The sequence below is a fragment of the Glycine soja genome, chromosome 5 (assembly GCF_004193775.1).
Source record: "Glycine soja cultivar W05 chromosome 5, ASM419377v2, whole genome shotgun sequence".
Lineage (NCBI taxonomy): Eukaryota > Viridiplantae > Streptophyta > Magnoliopsida > Fabales > Fabaceae > Glycine > Glycine soja.
The window spans coordinates 4,900,590-4,922,795 of record NC_041006.1 but is presented as its reverse complement, the minus strand read 5'-3'; the positions used below and the strand labels follow the sequence as shown (position 1 = coordinate 4,922,795).

The 22,206-nt window shown below is 29.8% G+C and overlaps 1 protein-coding gene across 1 annotated transcript; it reads left to right on the top strand.

Annotated features, from left to right (window-relative positions):
• Positions 1–10,528: 10,528 nt before the first annotated feature.
• Positions 10,529–10,982, top strand: LOC114413818 (zinc finger A20 and AN1 domain-containing stress-associated protein 1-like). Its single transcript, XM_028378344.1, has one exon. The coding sequence runs from the start codon at positions 10,529–10,531 to the stop codon at positions 10,898–10,900; it is 372 nt and encodes a 123-aa protein (XP_028234145.1). The 3' UTR covers positions 10,901–10,982.
• The last annotated feature ends 11,224 nt before the right edge of the window (positions 10,983–22,206 follow it).

Sequence of the window (22,206 nt, the reverse complement as noted above, 5' to 3'; positions counted from 1 at the left end):
TGCTAACCACCAAGCTCGTAAGCTCGTCGTGAACTGGTATAAAATCGTTTCAAATGTCTTGGATAAGGAAATTTTGTCGAGATTCAAATGATATTATTTGATTGAAACATGATTACTTTTGATGTAAAATGCTAATAATAATAATAATAAATTAAATTACTTATTATTTGATTCTATAATTTCATGGTTTTTATCTTTTTAATATTTATAATTTAAAAATAATTTTTTTAATTCATATAATTTTATTTTAATTTTTTTAATTTTTTTTTAATTCTTATAATTTACATTTTAATTCTTTTAATTTTTGTAATGTTAGTAAAAATTATGAAATTATAAAAATTAAAAAAATCACTTTCAAATGACAGGATTAGAAGAAAATTAAAATATAAACGATAAAAGTTAAAAAATTATTTTTAAACTATAAAATCTAAAAAATAAAAATTATAAAATTATAAAAACTAAATATGTAATTTAACTTAATAAAAAAAACCTGCTATTGCTAAGCTAAAGTCATGCTTAAGCATCTCTGGGCTGGCTCCGGTTAAGTTATGTTGTTTGTTGTTTTTTATGTTTTTCTTTTTTCTGAAGATAAGGAATGTAACGATAACGTAGCTTCTGTTATGTGCGATTTTTTGTTTGAGAGGAGAGAGAAAGATATAGTGACATTCGGAACCGACATCTCGCCAATGTTTGAATGCCATCCAATTGAAGTTCGACACGTGGTCGTGAGGTGGCACCGTTCTTATGTGGTAGGCAGTGTGAGGAATCAAGCACAGTAATAAGAAGTATATATATATATATATATATATATATATAGTTTTCCTTTGGAATAATTTCATCATTCAATCATTGCTGTTACCCAAAAGGATGTATGATTTGGGTTCTTAACTAATGACATTGAAGAGATCTTAATATAAAAGAGAAAGATATGAATTTGACTACATGCATCAATTTAAGCACTATGTGAAAGAATCTATTAATTTTGTGACTTTGTACTAAATAAATATGTAAGATATTATTTAGATTTTTAAAAAATATTATGATCTTTTCCTATTTTTGTTATGGTGTCGTCTTTTATTTATATATGTGTTTTTGTTATTAGAGTGAGCTTATCACGTTGAGTCATGAGTTCGTCAGGAATACAGACAAATTACAATGGGTTTGGCCGTTAGTAAATTACAACGATTTTTCCATCAATAACATAAATATATTATCAACTGCAAGTTATTAATTGTTTTTTTATTGGTTGATCACGGACGACTTTTTTTTTTTAGGAATTCGGTAGGCATTATAGTGGGCTTAACTCATTGTAATAAAAATAAAGGTTATATGATGTGAACACACGCACACATACATTAAATTAATGCTAAATAAAAGTAAAAATAATAATTTTTAATTAAAATATGTTCACAAAATTTCATAAAAATAATTTTTTTTTAAAATTATATAACATATAATAATTATTATGTAAATTTAGTTAATGAATTTAAATTATAATAATAAATTTAAAAAATAAAAAATCACGAAATCAAACCAACTTAAACTATTAGTTTGATTGTTTGATGTGATATTTAAACTTGATTCCCAACATGAACCCCAGTAATCTGGCTGTCGTATTGTTTCTTGAAATAGTAGAACTTTATTACAATGCAATTTATTTCATGATTAATGATTTCTAATGTGAATAAGTAATTCTCTTTTTTCTTTTCTCTTTGTTGGTTCCAATTTTAACGCGATTTCTGATTTCCCCCCATATTACATTGTTACAGATAATGCCACTTTAGTAACTAGCTGTTGAAAAGAGTGAGATTTTATTCCTTTTTTTTTTCTCTTTCGTTTCTCTATTTCCATCTCTCATGGGAAATGGTCCCTCTTCCTTGTTTATGCTATCTGATTCTTCAATTGTGGAACAATCTAATTTGATTAATGATGGAATCTTCATGTAGAAATCATGACATCAACAGTTGACATAAAGGATGATTCTACATTTGACCAGTTGAAAAGACCAAGGTAAGACTGGAAACAAGTTTTTGTTTACTCTAGAATGTTTGCTTGATGCCTGTTGTTCTTGATGTGTTTGCACACGTGCATTTGTTTGTGTGCATACTCAACTCTTAAAACTTTAAAGTTCATTTAAAATAAATAATCAGCAGCTTTTGTTGATTTTATACTATGGCCAAAAACAGTCTCCTTCCTTCCCATGGCTTTGGATTCTGCTTTATGATTTGTCTATGTTCTGCATTTGATAAATCATGTTTTAGATTGAAATAGTACTCGGGATGTGGCTGTTCACCCATTGAAGTGCTTTTTGAAGATTTTTTCCATTTTTTCAATTGGCTTATTATTTTTTCATTTTCCACCATCACAATGATTTCAATGTTTGAGTTGGCAAAAGCAGGTGTGATAGTGATCTAGCTGCATCTTTTACTCATTAACTTTTGGTTATTGCAAACTATTTCTATCTAAACATCCTTAAACCATCCAACAAATTAAAGTGGATTCTCACTTTGTTTTCCTTGGTCATGGTTATGCTTTAACAACTAATGTCAGTCCTTCAAATCCATAGAGGAGCAAGGGAATTATTTCTTGTCCTTGCTAGCAATCTCTGCTCCATTTGTACAGTCTAATTAATGCTACACCAGAGTTGGATACTTGGACATTGGTTAGAGATTTCTTGTGCTTGCTTGCAATCTATGCTCCATTTGTTATTTATCACCATATATCAGTTAATTTATTTCAAATTCCAAGCTGAATGAATTGTGAGATGATTTAAAGGTATCCATGCATAATAATATTTTCAATTAATTGATTTAGTTTCTGTCAATTTAATGCTGGAGATCAACTTCCGTTTTGTTTGGGTAGCACCTGTTATAACCTTAGGACATGTCAAAGAAAGATAAGATTGTGAATACAAGCAATTTGGGCAGGGGACTAGGGGTAGGGTTGTTTAAAGTTGCAATTCTTTAAATACTAAATAAATTATGATTAAAACAATACTCAAAAGATCGTCATGTTCTAGCATTACATTCTCTAAAATTCTCTTTTACCTCATCGCACTCTAAGTCTACTTGGTTTAGTGTGTGGAAAGGTTGGAATTGGAGCATAAAAAATTAATAAAAGATCAAGTAAAACAAATTTTCAAAGACCACGTAAAAGATATTTTCAACCCTAGTTATAGCTTAGAATGAGAATGTGTTATAATTATTTTATTTTATTGTTTTGCCTGTGGTTTTGGTATATGCAACTCTAATGTAAACTGTGAAGTGGCTTTCATTCCAAATTTTTTGTATTACCATTTTCCATGTACTTAACGAACCAAGTTGATGTAATTGTCAGTTTAGAACTAGTGTTAGTTACTATGTTGTACGATTGTGAAACTACTTTGGTTAGGTTCTCTGGGTGTTGTCAAATCATAAACAAATTGGGATTACAAGCATGTAACTTGGTCTGATTTTGCAGTGGTAACCAAGTTTGATCCAGCAACTAAAAAGACAATTCAAGGCCAAGGCTACCACCCATTTTAGGGTATTTGATCTTGTTCTAGATTAATATGTCTTATCTAGTAAAGTCTTTCAATTCATCGTGCTTAATTGAATAGATGTATGTAAGAATGGTAATTAATGAAACGCAATTTTTTTTTTCAATTTTAATTATCTTAATTTATGGGATTTGGACAATTGGTGACCCTTGGAGCATATATTGCCTAATAGAAGTGTAAAAGAATGTGGGTATCTATTGGTTAATTTTTGTTCTTGTGTTTTTAGGAATAATGAAGCTACAAAGCCTTGTGCTTCCTCAACTTCTTTGAAGCCTGATTTTGGGCAGAAAATTTCAGATACAAAGTCACATTTTGTCTCTAAAAAGGTTTCCATTTTCCATTGTGTCCCGGCCAACAAATTAAAAAGAAGTGATTCTTTTAGAATTTTATTCTATGGATTTGACTTGTATTATGACTTAATAGTACTTCTATGAAATTTTATGTCATGTTTAAATTTTATGTCATCTTTTCCTTTCTATTTGTTGTTTAACTCATGATTATATGGATTACATTATATTTTGAATAATTTAAACTATAAAAATGAAATATTTTATATTATGAATTAATTTTATGTATAAAATAGATGCTATTGTTAAATTGTTTGTTTGAAATTAATTAATATATGTAGGTACTAATAGTTTCATAAATATTTTTTTAATATAAAATACAGATAATTACAGTGGACTAAGTTGTTTATATTGCAGTAGGCTTCTTATCGTGAGTTTTATTCATTGTAATATAGATGGCTAAGCGCACATAATTATTTATACATTCTTCCACGCATGTACTTTTACTCATATTACGAATGGCTTTTCTGTCGGTATTATTGAGGGTCAAATTACAGACGAAAAAATCTATTGTATTACCCTCGAGTTACACTGGACTAAGCCCTTGTATTACCAAGGGTGTTTTGAGGCCATCTTCAGAATTTTCCGACGAGTGTTTTACTCAAGGATGCATAGTTGTATGTAAGTTGTTGATTTACAGTGGACTTTAATTTAGCCCATTGTAATAACGAAAATTATTGTAGGAAGCTAATGATGGATTCATGTGGATCTTGTGTTGAAAATTTACTTGATGATGTGTTAGTCAAGTGGTGTGTTTCAAGGAGGTTGCTGGATGTGCAAGTCCAAAAGTGTCACCATCCAATATTCACATAGAACATATTGAAAATATTCCAAAATTTGTGAAGCATAATGTGATGAATATTCTAGAGTTCAAGATGAAATTTAAAATTTTAAATGAGAGAAGGACTCTGCTAGGAAACCATTAAAATTTGTAATTTCAGATCTCTACAACATTGTTTAGATTTAAAAAAAAACATTATTTTATTTTTAGGATGTTATTTACAATTAAAAATATTATCTATAAATTATGGATTTATTTTTTCATTTAAGATTAGAATGTTAGGTCTATAAATATAGATATGGAGTTTTGAGATGAAAAGAATTATCCAACCTAAAAAGAAAGTTATCACCCTAAGTGAGAGAGGGAGTCATGTAGAGGAAAGATATACAAGTTTGTCTAGTTAGTCACAAATTTTTTTATGAGATTGTGGATGCAGGGGTGAGGGTAGGAACCAATTCGAGATCATGGATGTAAGGATGATGATCTAAACCATGTTAAACAAATATACCATATGATATAGGGATGAAGGCCGGAAACACATCAAACAATTTGTGTATGGATGATTTCCTATTTTTATTTTGGTGTTACCTTTTATTTAAATATGTATTTTCTCATCATTGTGTATAATAGAAAAGATGTGTGTCCTTTTCTCTGACACTAGTTATCTGTTTATATAATGTAAGTAAATTGCACTTAAGCGAGTAATAATAATATATTTTTGTTTTATTTTGTTTTACCTTTTAGTAAAAAAAATATAATATAATTTTTAATTCTCATTTTATGATATTAATGAGGTGTCTTAATTATTTTTTATTATATCCTTAACCATTTATTATAAAATGAGAAAATAAAAAAATAAGTATAAATGAAAGAGAATCCAATTAACATGAAGTGAAACAAAATATAGTACGGAGTAAGAAATTACATATTAACATGGTAAACTTTTAGAAAGATGTGTCCTAGGAATATAATTTGTGACATTTTTTTATAGGTTAAAATTTATTAAAAGACTACAAATTCATGAAACAAAAATTATTAAATAAGATGTGAAACTTTGAGAAGAGTGTTGTGTTGTGAGAATGTATTCTTTTAATTTTTTTTTTATAAAATCTAAGATATTTATTGCATTTCTTAATTTTATACGAAAAGCCTTAATCATCAAATAAATTGAGTTAGACGGAGTATGTATTTAATTAAGGTTATTAATGTAGTACTATCTGTATAAATATTAATCAATATTATTTATTATATTTATGAAATATAATATATAACTATTTTTAATGATATTATTAAATGTAATAATTATGAAAGAAAATATATTTATTAAGTTTAATAAATGTAATATTAGTTATTATTGAGTGCATGAATCAATTAATTGGTATAAGATTGTTTTAGGTCAGTAATAATCTTGAATTCAAGTCCAACAACTGCATTTATGCATGACAATAAAAATTGAGCCAGTAAATACTTGTATAATCTCACCCCAACTTTAATAGGAAAATATTGCTTTAACTGGCATGGATTTGGATTTTTCTCGAATTATGAAAGCAAGGTTGAAATTGAGTTCAGGATACGTCACTCTTTGTCCTGTTCTTCTATGTGTATATTTATAATCAAGGGTTAATTAAATTTTTAGTTTCTTAATTTGTTTTATATTTCAATTTTTAGTACCTAAATTTTTTTATATAACTTTTAATCTTTCGTTAGTTTGATTTGATGTCAACAATTTTAATTCTTTTAATTTTTTTTTTGCCTATTTTAATATTTTGTTTATTTTTTATTTGTGACTATTTGTAGTCCGTTCCAATCCAAATATAATGATTCAGTCAAGCATAACATAGCACTCTAACAATGTTACTGGAATCACACATTCACAATGAAGAATTAGGAATTTCCGGATGAGAGAAGAAATAGTTTTCGAGGAACGGACAGAGGAGAGAGAATGAATGGAGAAATAAATGAGAAGAGAGAGAAATGATTTTTTTATTTTTTTTAAATAATTAAATGTTAAGTCACTGTAATATCCTTAAAATTAATTCAATGACACAAAAGAAAGGTGTTTTTTTTTAAAGTATTTGGGTGTAGGTTATTAACATACTCCAACTAAAAAAAAGTAAGAATATGTTAACAAATCCCTATAATTATATATTTATAAATAATTTTATTATAATAACAGTTAAATAAATAATATTATAATTATAATACTAATTAGATAACAAGGTTAAAAAATATATATTTAACTAAAAATATAATATAATTCTTAAATTTTTTAAGGTTGTTTATTCTTTAATAATTTATATATATATATATTATTTGAGTTAAAATATAATTAATAACTTAATTTATGAATTTAATATATAATATTTTTTATTGTATTTTTATTTATTACAAGGGTGATATACTAATTAATTTTTTTACCACAAATAATAAAATTAAAATTAAAATTGTCGATGTTGTATGATTTATATAAAAAATTATATATCAGATAAATTAAGTCATTTTATTTTATATATAATTAATAAATCAGTGGGATTGAAAATTATATTTTAAAAATATTTTATTTATTATTAAAAACACAATAAATCGAAAATTCAAATATAATGTTATTAAAGAGTAATTTTTTATTTGAAAGGTAATGTGTGTGTGCTTTTTAATTTAATTATATTTTATCAATTATTTTTATTCATAACTATATGTATATTTCTTCATAACTACTCTTTTTTTTTGTTTGACTGGAACTTCATAACTACTCTTAGTACGTAGGTTGACTAATAATATATTTTAAATATTATTAAATATTTTCAAGGAAAAGTTTATGCTTAAATAAATTATTCACAGATTTGATTTAGTTTTCTTACAAAATAATATTTTTAACCACGTTAAAAAAACCCTTTAAGCTATCACTTAATAGATCATTCAAAGGTACTACTTGATTTTAAGGACTTTATTTACTTTGGAAAAACAGAATGAAACAACAAGTGGATTATTAATCGTCGATGGACAGGGTAATTTTATTTTGACTTAAATATGTTTAACTTTTTCAAATTTAAAATAATTAGTTCATTTTTGTTATGTCAAATTTAAAATTAATTTTTCTAATATTTGTATTTGAGAAAAGTCTATTTTAGTCTCTTTTTACAAAAGTCCTGTATCCAAATGTTGAATACTAGCTTTGAAAGTAAAACAAAAATGTGGTAGGGTGTTTGATAAAAGGAATGCAAGTGAATTATCATGAAAACATAGTGTAATTTGATGGTCAGATAAGGAAATTTTCTAATGGTGTTTGAACAAAGAGACTAAAACAAGTTTTTTCTTCTTCAAACAACTGGGATTATAAAGATTAATTTTAAAATTAAAATGCCAAAAATAAACTTATTCCAGATTTGAGAGACTTAAATATATTTAAATCTTTTTTTTAGATTACAAATATTTTTTACTAAAAACAATCTTATTTAAATAAAGTAGCATTATTATTATGATTAAACCAAAATAATTTCATATTTTTGATCTAGAAGCTTGATGGTTATAGAGATGAAATTAATAACATATTATATTTACAATGAATTTATTTTAAAGTGACATAAAGAATACGAAACAATATTCAACAAATAATTATCATTATAAAACTTATCAATTAAATTACTTAGTTGTAATTAAATAAAACTTATTATCAATATTTTAATAAGTTTGTGTGTGTGGTAAGCTAGGAGACTAGGGGTGGAAAGATACTAGGTTAACTTTGGTTAAAAATATATGACATCAGCTTAACTTATTTATTTGTTAAAGGTCGTTTTTAAAGGTATGACTTGCTTAGAAGTTTTGTATATAAGTCTAATTTGTAATAATTTAGCACTAAGGTAAAAACATATATGTTGAACTTCTTTCATTATTTGGGTGCTTGATTTGATTATTGAATAAAAAATAATTTTTTATTTGTTGTTTGATAATATCAATGATAGTAAATAAAACTCTACTAATTATTATAAGTTTATTACCCCTCTAATACCATTGGTATAAATACATTTAATCATAGAGTTATCCTTTTAGGATTATTTCTTATTCTTATCATTCATTTTTTTAAAATTTTTTTAAAATTTAATGGATAAGATTAATGACTTATTACAAATATTAGATTTTAAGAATTACTTATAGAGTAAATCGATTCCTTCTTATTTTTAATATTCTTTTTGTAAAATTGATCAATATAGATATATTTTTAGTTTATTACAATAATTTCATAGTTATATTTAAATAATAAATTCTCATATAATAAGATTGAAGTAAATATCAATTAAATTATTTATCTAAACACACTCTTATAAAAAAAGCTCTGCTTTATTTTATTTTATTTTTAAAAATCCAGAAAATATCATAATTTGGTATTTAATCCTATTAATATTTCTTTTGAATTTCTTATAATCAATCAAAACAAAGTTATCATAATAATTGATATGGTGATTAATGAGTGTAGTTTAATTGACAACACATAGATTTATGAGAAAATAATTTGATTTGATTTTCGTAATATATATTTATCTTTGGGGAGGAACAATGAATTTTTTAAGTGTAACTTAGTGTCAAGTCAAGGATTTGTTCAATAGTTGATCGAAAGGATTCGAGCTTGTGGAGATACCTCGCCTTTTCACTAGAGGCCCAAAGTCTAATTAGGATGGTTATAAAAAAATTATATAATATTAAAAGTTAATTCATAAAAATTTATCTTTCCAAATAATGTATATTTAATAACTAATAATGTTATCAAATACATGTAAAGGCAATTTGAATTAATTTTTCCTTTTAAAAATTATTATTAATAATTTTATAACCCAAATTAATTAGACTTTGATAATTATTCAAATAAAATAAAATCTCTATAAAATAATAGGCAGCAATAATAACATTCAATTAAAATGTATTGGCAATATACAATTTTTTATATAATCATATAATCATAAATTGTTATAGATGATAACTTTATAATTATTATCTTAAAAGTCATTTTAAAAATATCCTTTGATTGATTAATAATGTAAATTTTCTTAGATTAACAATGCAAGACAACAAAACTCATAATATTAATAAAAAAAATGTTAGAGTCACATTCTCTAACTAACACACTCTCTCATTAGTTGAAATTGGTTGAAAATCACAAAATTCAATAAATCTCACATCTTATTTAATGATTCTCTTCTATTTTTTTAATTTTATTATATTTTAATCAATAAGAAAACATGTATATAAAGAAGTATGCTAAAGACTGTGTTGCTAGTACTCTTCCATTAATAATTAACTTAAAAATAAATTTTACATACTCAACAATAATATATTGTCTTTTTTGGTAAAAATTATATTGTTTTTTTTACAAGAGTAAATAATATATTGCATGAAGATATTGCATACATGCAAAATTATACTGTTGTTTCTCCATTTAAATTTGTTTGGCGCAATTCCTTGTAGAAAATTATTAATATTTTCTGAACCTACCTTAATTAGATCCTACTTCTCCCTCACGTTTTGAACACGACTATTAATTAAAAAAACATCCATTTAATTAATGTTCCTTTTTTAACATGCATTTAATTAAATGCATGTTAATCATCTCATCACGAGGCTTTGCGAATGATAATAACAGGAGTATTAAGCAATTATTTATATGATAATTAAAATAAATTAAAATAAGGTTTAACTGCTTACAGTTGCCAAGGAGCATACACATCCACGTGATTATTCGACCGCGTTTACAAAACCTACCAAACCGGCATAACAGTCGCACGTAATTTTGGTCTTTATATACTGTGTTTCACACTTTGACAAAAACCCTGTTAGAAAAGCACAAGTGTTTGAGCTTGAGGCATCATCATCATGGGTTCTCAACAGAAGCCCTGCGCCAACAACTGCGGTTTCTTCGGCACTTCCGAGAAGCGAAACCTCTGCTCCAAATGCTACAAGGACCTCTGTCTCGAAGAGGAGCTTGCGGCAATGAAGTCCGTGCTCTGCTCCCCCGCGCCACCCTCGCCGGGCACCGCGGGTCAGTCGAAACCGGCGAACCGGTGTGGGACATGCAACAAAAAAGTGGGTTTAACCGGTTTTGCGTGCAAGTGTGGGAGTACCTTCTGTGGGGTGCATCGTTACCCCGAGAAACACGAGTGCACCTACGATTTTAAGGGAGAGGCGCGCGAAGCGATTTCGAAGGCGAACCCTGTTGTTAAGGGTGACAAGGTTGATAGGTTTTAGGTAGTGGATGATTATGGTCCATGTATTATTTGCTTAAAACTGATGATTGTCTCTTTCTCTATGTTTAGGGTTTCAACTTCAAATCTACGGATATTTATTCGCTTTTTATTGTAATTTTTAGTACAAGATTTACATATACAGTTTGTTAGATGTTTTCTGATTAAAAATTGAGTTTTATTATTACATCATTAATTTACATCTAAAGCACTATAATTATCACGATAAAATTTTAATTATGATTAGAGAAGAACACCTAAAGCATCTTAGAAATTACAGCAATGGATTAAGTGTCTTGTTATGATTTGGAGGCAGGCTTGTTAGTACTCCCTACCTAGGCCGAAAAGGAATTATTGCATATGCTCTTATTTTTATTGAGAATGAATGTTAAGAATATTACACTAATGATTAATTGATAGAAAAAAAATATAAGGACCTTGTTTTCAATGAATAGAAGTAAAATAAAATGAAATAGTACTCCTGTATAATCTTCATTATATCCTGTATAATCTTTCTTTTCGTTATTTGTGTTGGGAAAGTGATAAATTAAACATTGTTTAGAATTTGTAGTATTCGGTTGATATTACATTTGCATTCTTCTTCCTACTTTAATTTCTCTTTAGTATTTCTTGAAGCCTCAAACTACCGTTGCAATGTTTATACCACGACCTTTTTCAGCTTGTTCACATGGTATTGTTTTCTTTAAAATTTAAATATGTAAAATTTGGTTTTCGTTATTAGCATTCTAGCTCATGTTCCCCTAACATGCTGTAGGTGTTCATGGGTATAAGTTATCCATGAATCTAGATTGATCCAAATCAATATAAACGATTAAAGTTGAGTATTTAGTATTTTTAGGTCAAATTAGATCTGACCTATTTAAATTCATTGACTTTTGAGTTGGATCATAAGTTTTAATTTTTGAGTCCATTGACTCAACTTTTGAATTTATTGATTTCACACAAACACATAATAGTCTCCTCAGTATCCAGAGAATCTATTGTATATAGTTAAGATAAGAAAGAAACTCTATTTTCTTTTAGCAAGATAAAAATATTTTCTAAAATCGAAAGTTATCTATTGTTAGAGAAAAGATAAAATAAAATCATATCTTTTTTTATTTACATTATCTTACGAGGAAAATTGAGATCTTAATTCAATTTCACCTCTATAAAAGGAGTCATCAAGGTTTAAGTAAATCAACTCTAATTCAACCTATAATCTGATACCTATTATACATCTATGCCACTAACTTGAGCGTTGAAATGTCTTTGTAGGTACATTCCATCATTGTTTATGAAGGAGCTTATGGATTCTACCAAATTTGGTAAGAATAAATCAATTGTACTACTCATTTGAGAACATTGGATTTTCTTTTATGCAAGTACGGTGTACTGAGTAGTAAGTACTGATTTGGTGATTAAGTATCTATATTGAATTTAGGTTATTAAGTATTTCTTGTGTTCTATGAAGTTTAAAAAAAAATTGAGGATAAAATGATTTGATGAATATTGAAATGAATGTTGCAACATACAATTAAAATGAATGTAATTGAGGTTGATACACATTTTGAGTAACATTTTAACATGGATGAAGTCATCGGGTTTTATGTATTTGTTTTATCATTTTATATTAGCTTATAAATTTGGAAAGAGTGTGTATACCCCATCTTGTAGGATATTAGTTTTGTATCAAATTGAGGTGTGTTTTAATAATTTTAATAAAAAGAAATAAACAAATTTAAACGCTTTGTCTAGTTGACCAATCCAAACCAACATGTTTGTGAACGAGTTAGTTTGGATGTTATCAAAAAAATTCAAATAACTAAACAAACTCAATACATTCTAATATGATTGGATTGAATCATGATCATGAGTTTCACCAAACTTGGGTCGTAAACATCCCTAACATGCTAGCAAGGCAATAAATAGCAATTCACTAACTCTTTAATGATTATTGAATTTATTTAATTACAAGTTGATCCGTATAAACTCCTTTATTTTTTTAATTCATACTTCTTTAAGATTTTTATAAATTTATTTATTGTTTAGTTAATCTTTTAGAGATTTGATTATATATTAGATTTTAATTTAAAATTTTAAATATTTTAATATCAACCATCTATTATTTTTAATTTTGATCCGATGGTTATTATTAGTTGTTCTCATGTTTCTATATAAGATTTTATATATATATATATATATATATATATATATATATATATATATATATATATATATATATATATATATATGAGTTATTTTGTGACTAAGAGTCATAAAAATGCCTCTAAAGGTCCACCTCACACAAGTCAAAAATAAATTATATCTCTCATATATTTATTATACTTGAATGAGCTCCAACTTTTTACTGTTTAACTCAATTGGTCCTAGTTTTTTTTTTACCCAAGGGAGATAATTTGTTCAAGTTGCGTAGTTGGATGATAAAATTTTTCCTTTGGTATTTAATATTTTTTTGTCGGCGAAAAAGAATATATATATATATATATACGCACAAGAAGTAGTGGTTAAAGGGTTACATAGAAAAGGCACTAGGCAGCAAACAATCTAGACACCATGCATCTTAGAATATACAAAAGAGAATGCATGTGCCCAGATACATGCAAGGCCTATAAAAGACCTTCAGACTAGCACCATAAAAAAAGCCAAACATCATATAGTCATGATACAAGCTCAACCAGCGAGAGAAAACCACCAAAACAAATCCAAAGCCAACCAAAATAAAGAAAATAAGTACGTGCAGCAGAGTATCTAGTGCTAGCCCCTCGCACATAACATGAGTGGTCTCCTCGGGGATTTGCTAAGGCTAGAGATGCAAAGTGATCTCCTTTGAGTATTTAATATAACTGAAGTTAAGTTAGAATAACCTCACGTTTGGTAGTATTGGCCCTAGTTTTAAAAGTAATAATAAAATCGATCTACGTTCCTATTGATAAAATTAAAAACACAATCATTGTTCTTGTCATTCTTTGAATTCACGTTCACTTTTAATATTTTAATTTAACAAATATTAAAACAGAGATTTTAATGTTGGGCATCTAAAATATTCGGAAATTTCAGCGAGCAGTCAGGGAAGTTAGAATGCCAATGCCTGATGTTGCATACGGAGTGTGAAGGTCGTGGGAGTGTCACTGCTGATATTCCATTCCTGCCCATGTTTGAGCAGTTCAAATTTCAAAGAGTGAAGGGCTTTTTCGTCATTCAATAATTCAACTTTGAGAAAACGAATAATGAGTTTTCAATTTTCCACGGCTAGTTGGCTGGCTGCCACCCTCTCTGTCTGTTACTTAACTGAGAATATTTATGTCTCTGACTTTCTCTCAACACCAAATCACTGCATTTTCCTGAAGTTGCACACCTAGCAAGTAGCAGCTAAAGTGTTTTCCTTGAAATTCAATGGTTTAAATAAGAATGGTAACACGTGTTTGGAATAATGGCCACTTCTTTTGGTTACAACTTAACAAAATAGAGAGTTAAAGGCGGCACTCACAACACTCATAGATCTCTATATATCCCTTAACCTCAACTTATAATATGCCATGCCAACACCGGCAAGGCAATATCCCCCCCACCACTTCCAAGTTCCAAGGACAATGCTGCAAGTCAGATATACTGCATTATCCTCTCTGTTTGCCAACCCTTATCCATAACCTATGATGACATCAAAGCATGTGTAAATATTATATTTTGTTAAAAATATTATTCTTACTGTGAGATGCTTGAGGAATGCAGAGGAATCAAGGGCAGATGCTCATTTTGCTGACTGTGGGGAGCTGCAGCAAGAGGTATCCTTCCCAGATAAGTTTTTGATCTCTCCACAATTATTTTTATAGTTGAATTATACACTGTCGAGATAAAAAAAATTTACGTTGTCATCAAACTCATCATCATAAGTATGACTTTTATAATAATTATTATAAAAGTTAACCAACTTAATTTGTGAATTGATAGCAGTATAAAATCCTTTTACACTTTTAGTCTATAAAGTTATAAACTATTTTCTCTATTTTTACTTCATACAGTTACTTTTTGCAGCTCAAAAGGTTAACACTTTGCAAGAATTACTGTATAGGATTTAAAGTATAAGAGACAAGAAGATGAAAGGGAACTGATAATTTTATTGAGCATAAACAGCAAATATTTATACTACAAATTAAAAACAGAAATGTAAACAAACTTGAGAGATATCTGCTAAGCTAATTAACTAAACCATGCATAAAATCCTCCTAAAATATAGCATAGGAACATGTCTTTATTTAACTGATTTGACTCCTTCAACCATATGTTGTTGGAGTCACAAAATCCCAACAATCTCCTCCTTGACTCAACGGCAGCATACACCAAGTTTTTGTCGAAGATACTCAAATCTTGCTTGAGGAAGTGATTTTGTTAAAAAATCAGCAAGTTGATTTTCAGTTTTGCAATATAGCAATTGCACGTCACCTTGCGTTTGCACCTCCCTTAGGAAATACAACTTTATCTTAAAATGTTTTGTTTTCCCATGAAACACAGGGTTCTTAGAAATTGAAATTGCAGCTTGATTATCAACAAGAACCTGTGTACTCTCCTTTTGCTCCATGTGTAGATCAGCCATAAGTTTTCTAAGCCAAATTGCTTGATTTGCAACTGCAACAGCTGCTACGTATTCGGCTTCAGCGGTAGATTGTGCTATGACATCTTGCTTCTTTGAACACCATGAAAAAACTCCAGAACCAAATGTGAAACAGTAGCCTGAAGTGCTTTTCATGTCATCATTACTCCCAGCCCAATCACTATCTGAATATCCATAAAGACTGAAATCTTTTACTGGCTGAAACTTCACTCCATAACCAATAGTACCCTTGATATATCTCAGGATTCTTTTAGCTGTCTTAAAATGAATCTCACTAGCATAGTGCATATATCGTGACAACAAGCTTACTGCATAGGTAATGTCTGGCCTGGTTGCAGTCAAATACATCAGACATCCTATTAAGCTTTTGTACAATTTTTCATCAACCTTTTCAGCTCCATCTTCATTGCTGAATTTCTCCTTTTGATTCATTGGCGTTGCAATTGGCTTGCATTCCTCCATCTTGAACTTTCTAAGAATTTCCTTTGCATATTTTTCTTGACTTACAAAGACTTCACCTCTATCTTGTTGCACCTGCATACCAAGGAAAAATGACATTTTTCCAAGATCAGTCATTTCAAAGGCTTTTTTCATTCCTCCTTTAAACTCTTCAATCAGCTCCTTTGAACTTTTTGTCATAAGTAAGTCATCAACATACAAGGAAACAATGACTATTCCAACATCCGTCTTCTTGACATACAAGGTAAACTCACTTAGACATTTTTCAAAGCCTAAGCTTATCAAATGTGCATCAATTCTGCCATACCAAGACCTTGGGGCCTGCTTTAAGCCATACAAGGCCTTTTTCAGCCGATAAACTTTCTCCTCCTGTCCATGAACTACAAATCCTTCAGGCTGCTCTACAAAAATTTCTTCTTCCAAGTGCCCATTCAAAAAGGCTGATTTAACATCCATGTGATGTATAATCCAACCTTTTTGTGCAGCAAGAGCTAACAACAGCCTTATGGTATCCAACCTGGCAGCCGGAGAAAAAGTTTCTGAGAAGTCTACCCCGAACATCTGCGCATATCCCTTCACAACAAGCCTCGCCTTATGTTTGTTTACAGAACCATCAGCATTAAGCTTGGTTCTATAAACCCATTTCACTCCAATGACATTTTTATCTTTAGGTTTCTCCGTGAGCTCCCATGTTTGATGTTTTTCAATCATATCAAACTCCTCCTTCATTGCACTTACCCACTTCGAATCAGTTGCAGCTCCATTGTAGTCTACAGGCTCCATTACAGCAACATTACATCTTTGATAAATATCAGAGAGAGATCTAGTTCCTCTAACTGACTGGTCATCCACATCTTCTTCGCTCTCCTCCTGAACTTGAAGCTTCTCACTTTCCTTGCTCCATTTTTCTTCTTCAAAGAATAGCACATCTCTGCTAACAATAACTTTATTACTTTGTGGCAAGAATATTCTATAGGCTTTTGATGTTGAGCTATAGCCTACAAAGATTCCCGCTTCCGCCTTTTTATCAAGTTTGTCTCTCTTAACTTGTGGAATATAAGAGAAACACAAGCAACCAAAGACTTTCAAGTTCATCAATTTTGGTTTGAAACCATACCAAGCTTCAAATGGGGTCGATTTTGAAAGAGCTTTTGTTGGCAATCTGTTCAGCAAAAAAACAGAAGTGCTTGCAGCCTCTGCCCAGAATTTTTTTGAAAGATCTTTGTCATGAAGTAAACATCTTTCCTTTTCCAAGATCGTTCTATTTTTGCGCTCCACAACCCCATTTTGCTGTGGGGTATACGGTGTTTTCAATTGATGTTCTATCCCTGCATCTTCACAAAACTTGCTGAACTTATCAGAAGTATATTCTGTACCATTATCAGATCTTAATATCTGCATTTTTCTTTCACTTTGATTTTCAACCCATGCTTTAAACTTGTAAAATATGCTGGCAACCTCAGTTTTGTTTTTCATGAAATAAATCCAACACATTCTTGAAAAATCATCAATAAAAGCAATATAGTACTTACTGCCATTCAGAGATGGGGTTTTCTGAGGTCCTCCGACATCCGTATGTACTAACTGTAGCTTGCTTGTTGCTCTCCAAGATTTGCCTTTTGGAAAAGACAACCTCGTTTGTTTTCCATATTGACAAGCAACACATACGGGTGATTTGTCTTCCAATTCAGGCAGCCCTTGTACAAGATCATTCTTCCTCAAATAGAGCAAAGCGCCATGATGAAAATGACCCATCCTTTTATGCCAAACCAGCGTGTTGTCTTCAACCTTGTGCACAACAAGCTGCTCTTCATCAATCAAATTCAAGGCAAAGCTTTTGCCTTTCATTTGAACTCTGAATAATTCTTTATTATCTGAATCTTTAATCATGCAACTTTTATCTTCAAATAGAACTTTATAGCCATTCTCTAGAAGTTGGCCGACACTCAACAAGTTTTGGTTAATTTCAGGAACGTATAGAACATCAGGAATTAATTTCAGACCTGTGCAACCCTCGATCACGATGGTTCCTTTGCCCTTCACTGCTATTTTTTCTCCGTTTCCAATTCTGACATTTGTGTTGTAGGTTGCATCAAGATCTTTGAATAATTCTTGATCGTAAGTCATGTGGTTCGTGCACCCACTGTCAATTAGCCAACTTTCTGTTGATCTTGCGGTAGCAAAGCAAGAAACAACAAAAAGTTCTTCTTCATCCACCTCTTCAACAACAGCTTGTACATTCTCTTGTTTTTGTGATGACTTGCATATTTTCTCCACATGCCCTAATTGTCCACATTTATGGCATTTCACATCTGGCCTCCACCAACACTTCGTCTGTGGATGATTGTTTTTTTTACAAAAAGGACATGATGGAAAATCATGAGAGGATTTGCTACCATTTTTGTGGTTGAAACTTCCTGACTTGCCCTTCTTTTTTTTGTCCAGTGATTTAGCTACCCCCTTTAGTAGTACCTTATTGTCTCATGAGTCTTCTTTGTTCCAGAGCCTGAAGTGCGGTCAAAAGCTCTGCCAAGGTGATAGTAGAAAGATCTTTTGAGTTCTCCAAGGAAGTCAATGTGGCTTCATATTTTTCTGGAATTGTTACAAGTATTTTTTGAACAATTTGAGAGTCAGGAATTTCAGTGCCAAGAATACGTATTTTGTTTGCAATGCCGAGAAGCTTGTCTGCATAATCTTTGATTGTCTCTGAATCTTTCATTCTCTGCATCTCAAGTTCTTGAATCAGATTCAAAGCTTGCATTCCTTTGATTTTCTCACTGCCTTCATACTCTTCCTTCAAAAAATTCCAGATTTTGTGTGCCGTTTTCATCGTCATTATTCTGTTGAAAATGATTGGAGATACAGCTGTGAACAAAATTGATTTAGCTTTGGACTTTCGAAGCCTCCTTTCTTTGTGACTTTTCATTTGGGCAACAGTGGGATTATTTGGCAAAGGAGGAACTTCGTAGTCCTCTTCTACTGTTTCCCATACATCATTAGCATCAAGATATGCTTCCATTTTGACAGCCCACATTTGATAGTTTAGTCCATCAAATACGGGTACAAAAATGGTAGTAAAGGAGGTTTCAGATTCCATCTTATGTGTGGTGGCTATTTGATGGTTGTAGGTGTTTGTGGGTTATATCACAGATCCCGTAAGATACCTTATTGCTCTAGATACCAATTTGTAGGATTTAAAGTATAAGAGACAAGAAGATGAAAGGGAAATGATAATTTTATTGAGCATAAACAACAAATATTTATACTACAAATGAAAAACAGAAATGTAAACAAACTTGAGAGATATCTGCTAAGCTAATTAACTAAACCATGCATAAAATCCTCCTAAAATATAGCATAGGAACATGTCTTTATTTAACTGATTTGACTCCTTCAACCATATGATGTTGGAGTCACAAAATCCCAACATACTGGGATGCTAACAGTTGTGAGTTCCAACACTGTAATTTCCGAGACTTACTGTGCATTGTTCAAGGTTTATATTTTTTATATTTTTGGAGGATTATATTACGTATGCTGCTCCAGGTGTATGTAAAGAAATTAAATCCATCAAGACAAGAGATGCAACTTTTTCATTTCAAAAAAGTAAACAATAAACATACGGTTGAATCATCAAAGCCACCAATTCGGTTCGGAAAGGCAAGCTGGTTATGTAGACCTTGCAGGTTCAGAGCTAACTGATAAGTGAGGTCAGTAGATTTAGTAAGGGGAACTTTGTGAACTCTCCTTGATGAAAATATGTACGGTTAATTTTTGACATTTGTTTCTAGTTTCATTATCTAAAAGATGATAGAGGGTGAGCACTGAGTTGTGTTACATGAAATTCTTGAATACCAACTAAGGAGTCTTGTTAAAATTACTCAAATGACATATTCTAATTCTAGAATTAAGATCGATGAAATTGTCACGTTGACACAGACCTACTTCTCATGCAATCAAGGTTGTTTCGCTTGGTGCAATATTCATGCTATGTATGAAGGCTGTTTCATTATTTATTTCTTATAGGAAGCCATCTATCAATCTGTTCTTGAGTGCAATGCATCAATAGGAAAGTGTATTAATACACTTGCAGAAAATAGTGTGCATGTGTTATTTGGTGACTCAAAACTCACTAGATTACTTTGTGATTCATTTGGAAGTAAGAAGATAAGATTCATTGGATATAAGGGTTAATCTTTTCTCTTCACTTATTTTGTTTTTGTTTGTGCATATTATATCTTCTTACTAATCCTCCTAATACCTTGTAAAGTATTAAATAAAACAGTAAATGTATTTAATAGTAGTATCTTAGAAACATAAAATAGATTCAATTATTTCTTGATTAAGTAGGAATTTTTTTAGGAGGATTTAGACTTATTTAACTTTTTTAAACATGAAGCATTAGATATTGTATTATGGCATTTTATGTGTCAGATGCAAACAATGGTATAAAAGAAGCTGCCAACCTGTTTCAGACACAACCTTCAAGTTTCCTAGTTTGAAAATAATCAATACTTAACAAATTGTTAGAGATTTCATATGGACAAGTGATATGACTAAAGTGGTGTATAAAAGTGGGAGGCAACGCTCACCTCTTAAGTTAGTTTTTGAATTGAGTTAGACTCAAATTTAAATTCTAAGATGGTATTAGGATTCATTCTAACTATTGTTGGTGGGTTATCGGGTCATTATCAAACCATTGCAGATGTCTAGTCCTTTGTGTGAGGGTGTATTAGAGATGTTACATTGACAAGTGATATGACTAAAATGGTATATATAAATAAGGGCACATATTGATCATTGATGTTTACTTCATAGACATCTATAGAAAAGTTGTGTTGAATGTCTTTGAAGTTAATCTTTTACTTGTATAATTGTGGTCAGAGGATAATGACGGTGGGGGGTCCTTTCTGGATTAAAGATGTTGGGAAATGCATATTTTGTTAAACAATTGATAACTGCTAAATATGAGTTATTTTTTATAATGAAAATATTTTTAAAAACATTTATTTAACAGTTATTCTTGGCTTAAATGATAAGAATTGATATTTTTATTATTTATGGCTTACAGATATGAAAAGGATGGATTAAAAGAGAAAAAGATCGAGAAAATATAAAAAATATGAATAAGAAAGATTTTCAGCATCAGGTCCAAGTCCACTCCAACAACCATAAGAAGGGAGTCAAGCCAAGAAGGAAAGGGAGGAGTCTCATAACCCACACACCGGGTCTATCCCTTAGGGGAAACCCTCTTTCCTTGTTATTAGTCATCTATCACCTTCTTCCATCTACCTCAACCCCCTAAAGTGTAAAAGTCTCTCATGACAATGAGAGGCTAACCCCTTTAGTTAGGGCCTGGCAGGCCTAAAAAGGCAACAAATGTATTGTAATGTTTCATATCTATCAATGCAATCAGGTGTTTTCTTTCCTATTATCCTTTCTTATTTTAATTTCATGTATTATTCATCTTTGCATCATCTTTAAGGGTTAGATGCTCAAGAGAAGGTAATTCTTAATAGAAATACAATGAATGAAGGTTTTGCATGCATCAGTTTTAGGGATTAGTAGCTCGAGAGAGAGAGTAATTTCTAATAGAACTAAAAGGAAGGGATATCTTAATAAAATCATTGCTAGACATAGAGTGATTGCATTATGTCCATGCGTCAAAACAAACATCTAGAATGAGAACTTCATGCATTTTATCTATTGAGTCTTTGCAAAGACGATTGGGAGATAGATAAGTAAAATAGACTTATCATTGTGAGACATTATGGGCAAGTATTTTATCAGACGTGGGTAGGAAAAAATTCACTAAATTGATAGAGAAAAATCTAAAACAATACATTTTAGGCAAATAAGGCAGGACAGGTTCCAACATTATCATATCTTGAATTTATCTTTTATTTTTTATCTTAATCTTTTATTTTTTTTATCTTATCTTTTTTTATCTTCTATTTTTTTTATCTTTATCATCTTTTAATTTAAATCTTTTATATTTTCTTTCTTCAATTTTTATCTTTAAATATTTATCTTTCTTTATCTATTATTTTAAATTCTTTATCTATTGTTTTTAATTTGGGTTTGTATCAATCTAAGTACAAACAAAATTTGTGTGGATTCGACACTCGGACTTCCAAGTACTTTACTACTTGTGAAAAATTTGGTACACTTGCCAATGGTTTAACAAGTTTTTGGCGCCGTTGCCAGAGACTTTGTTT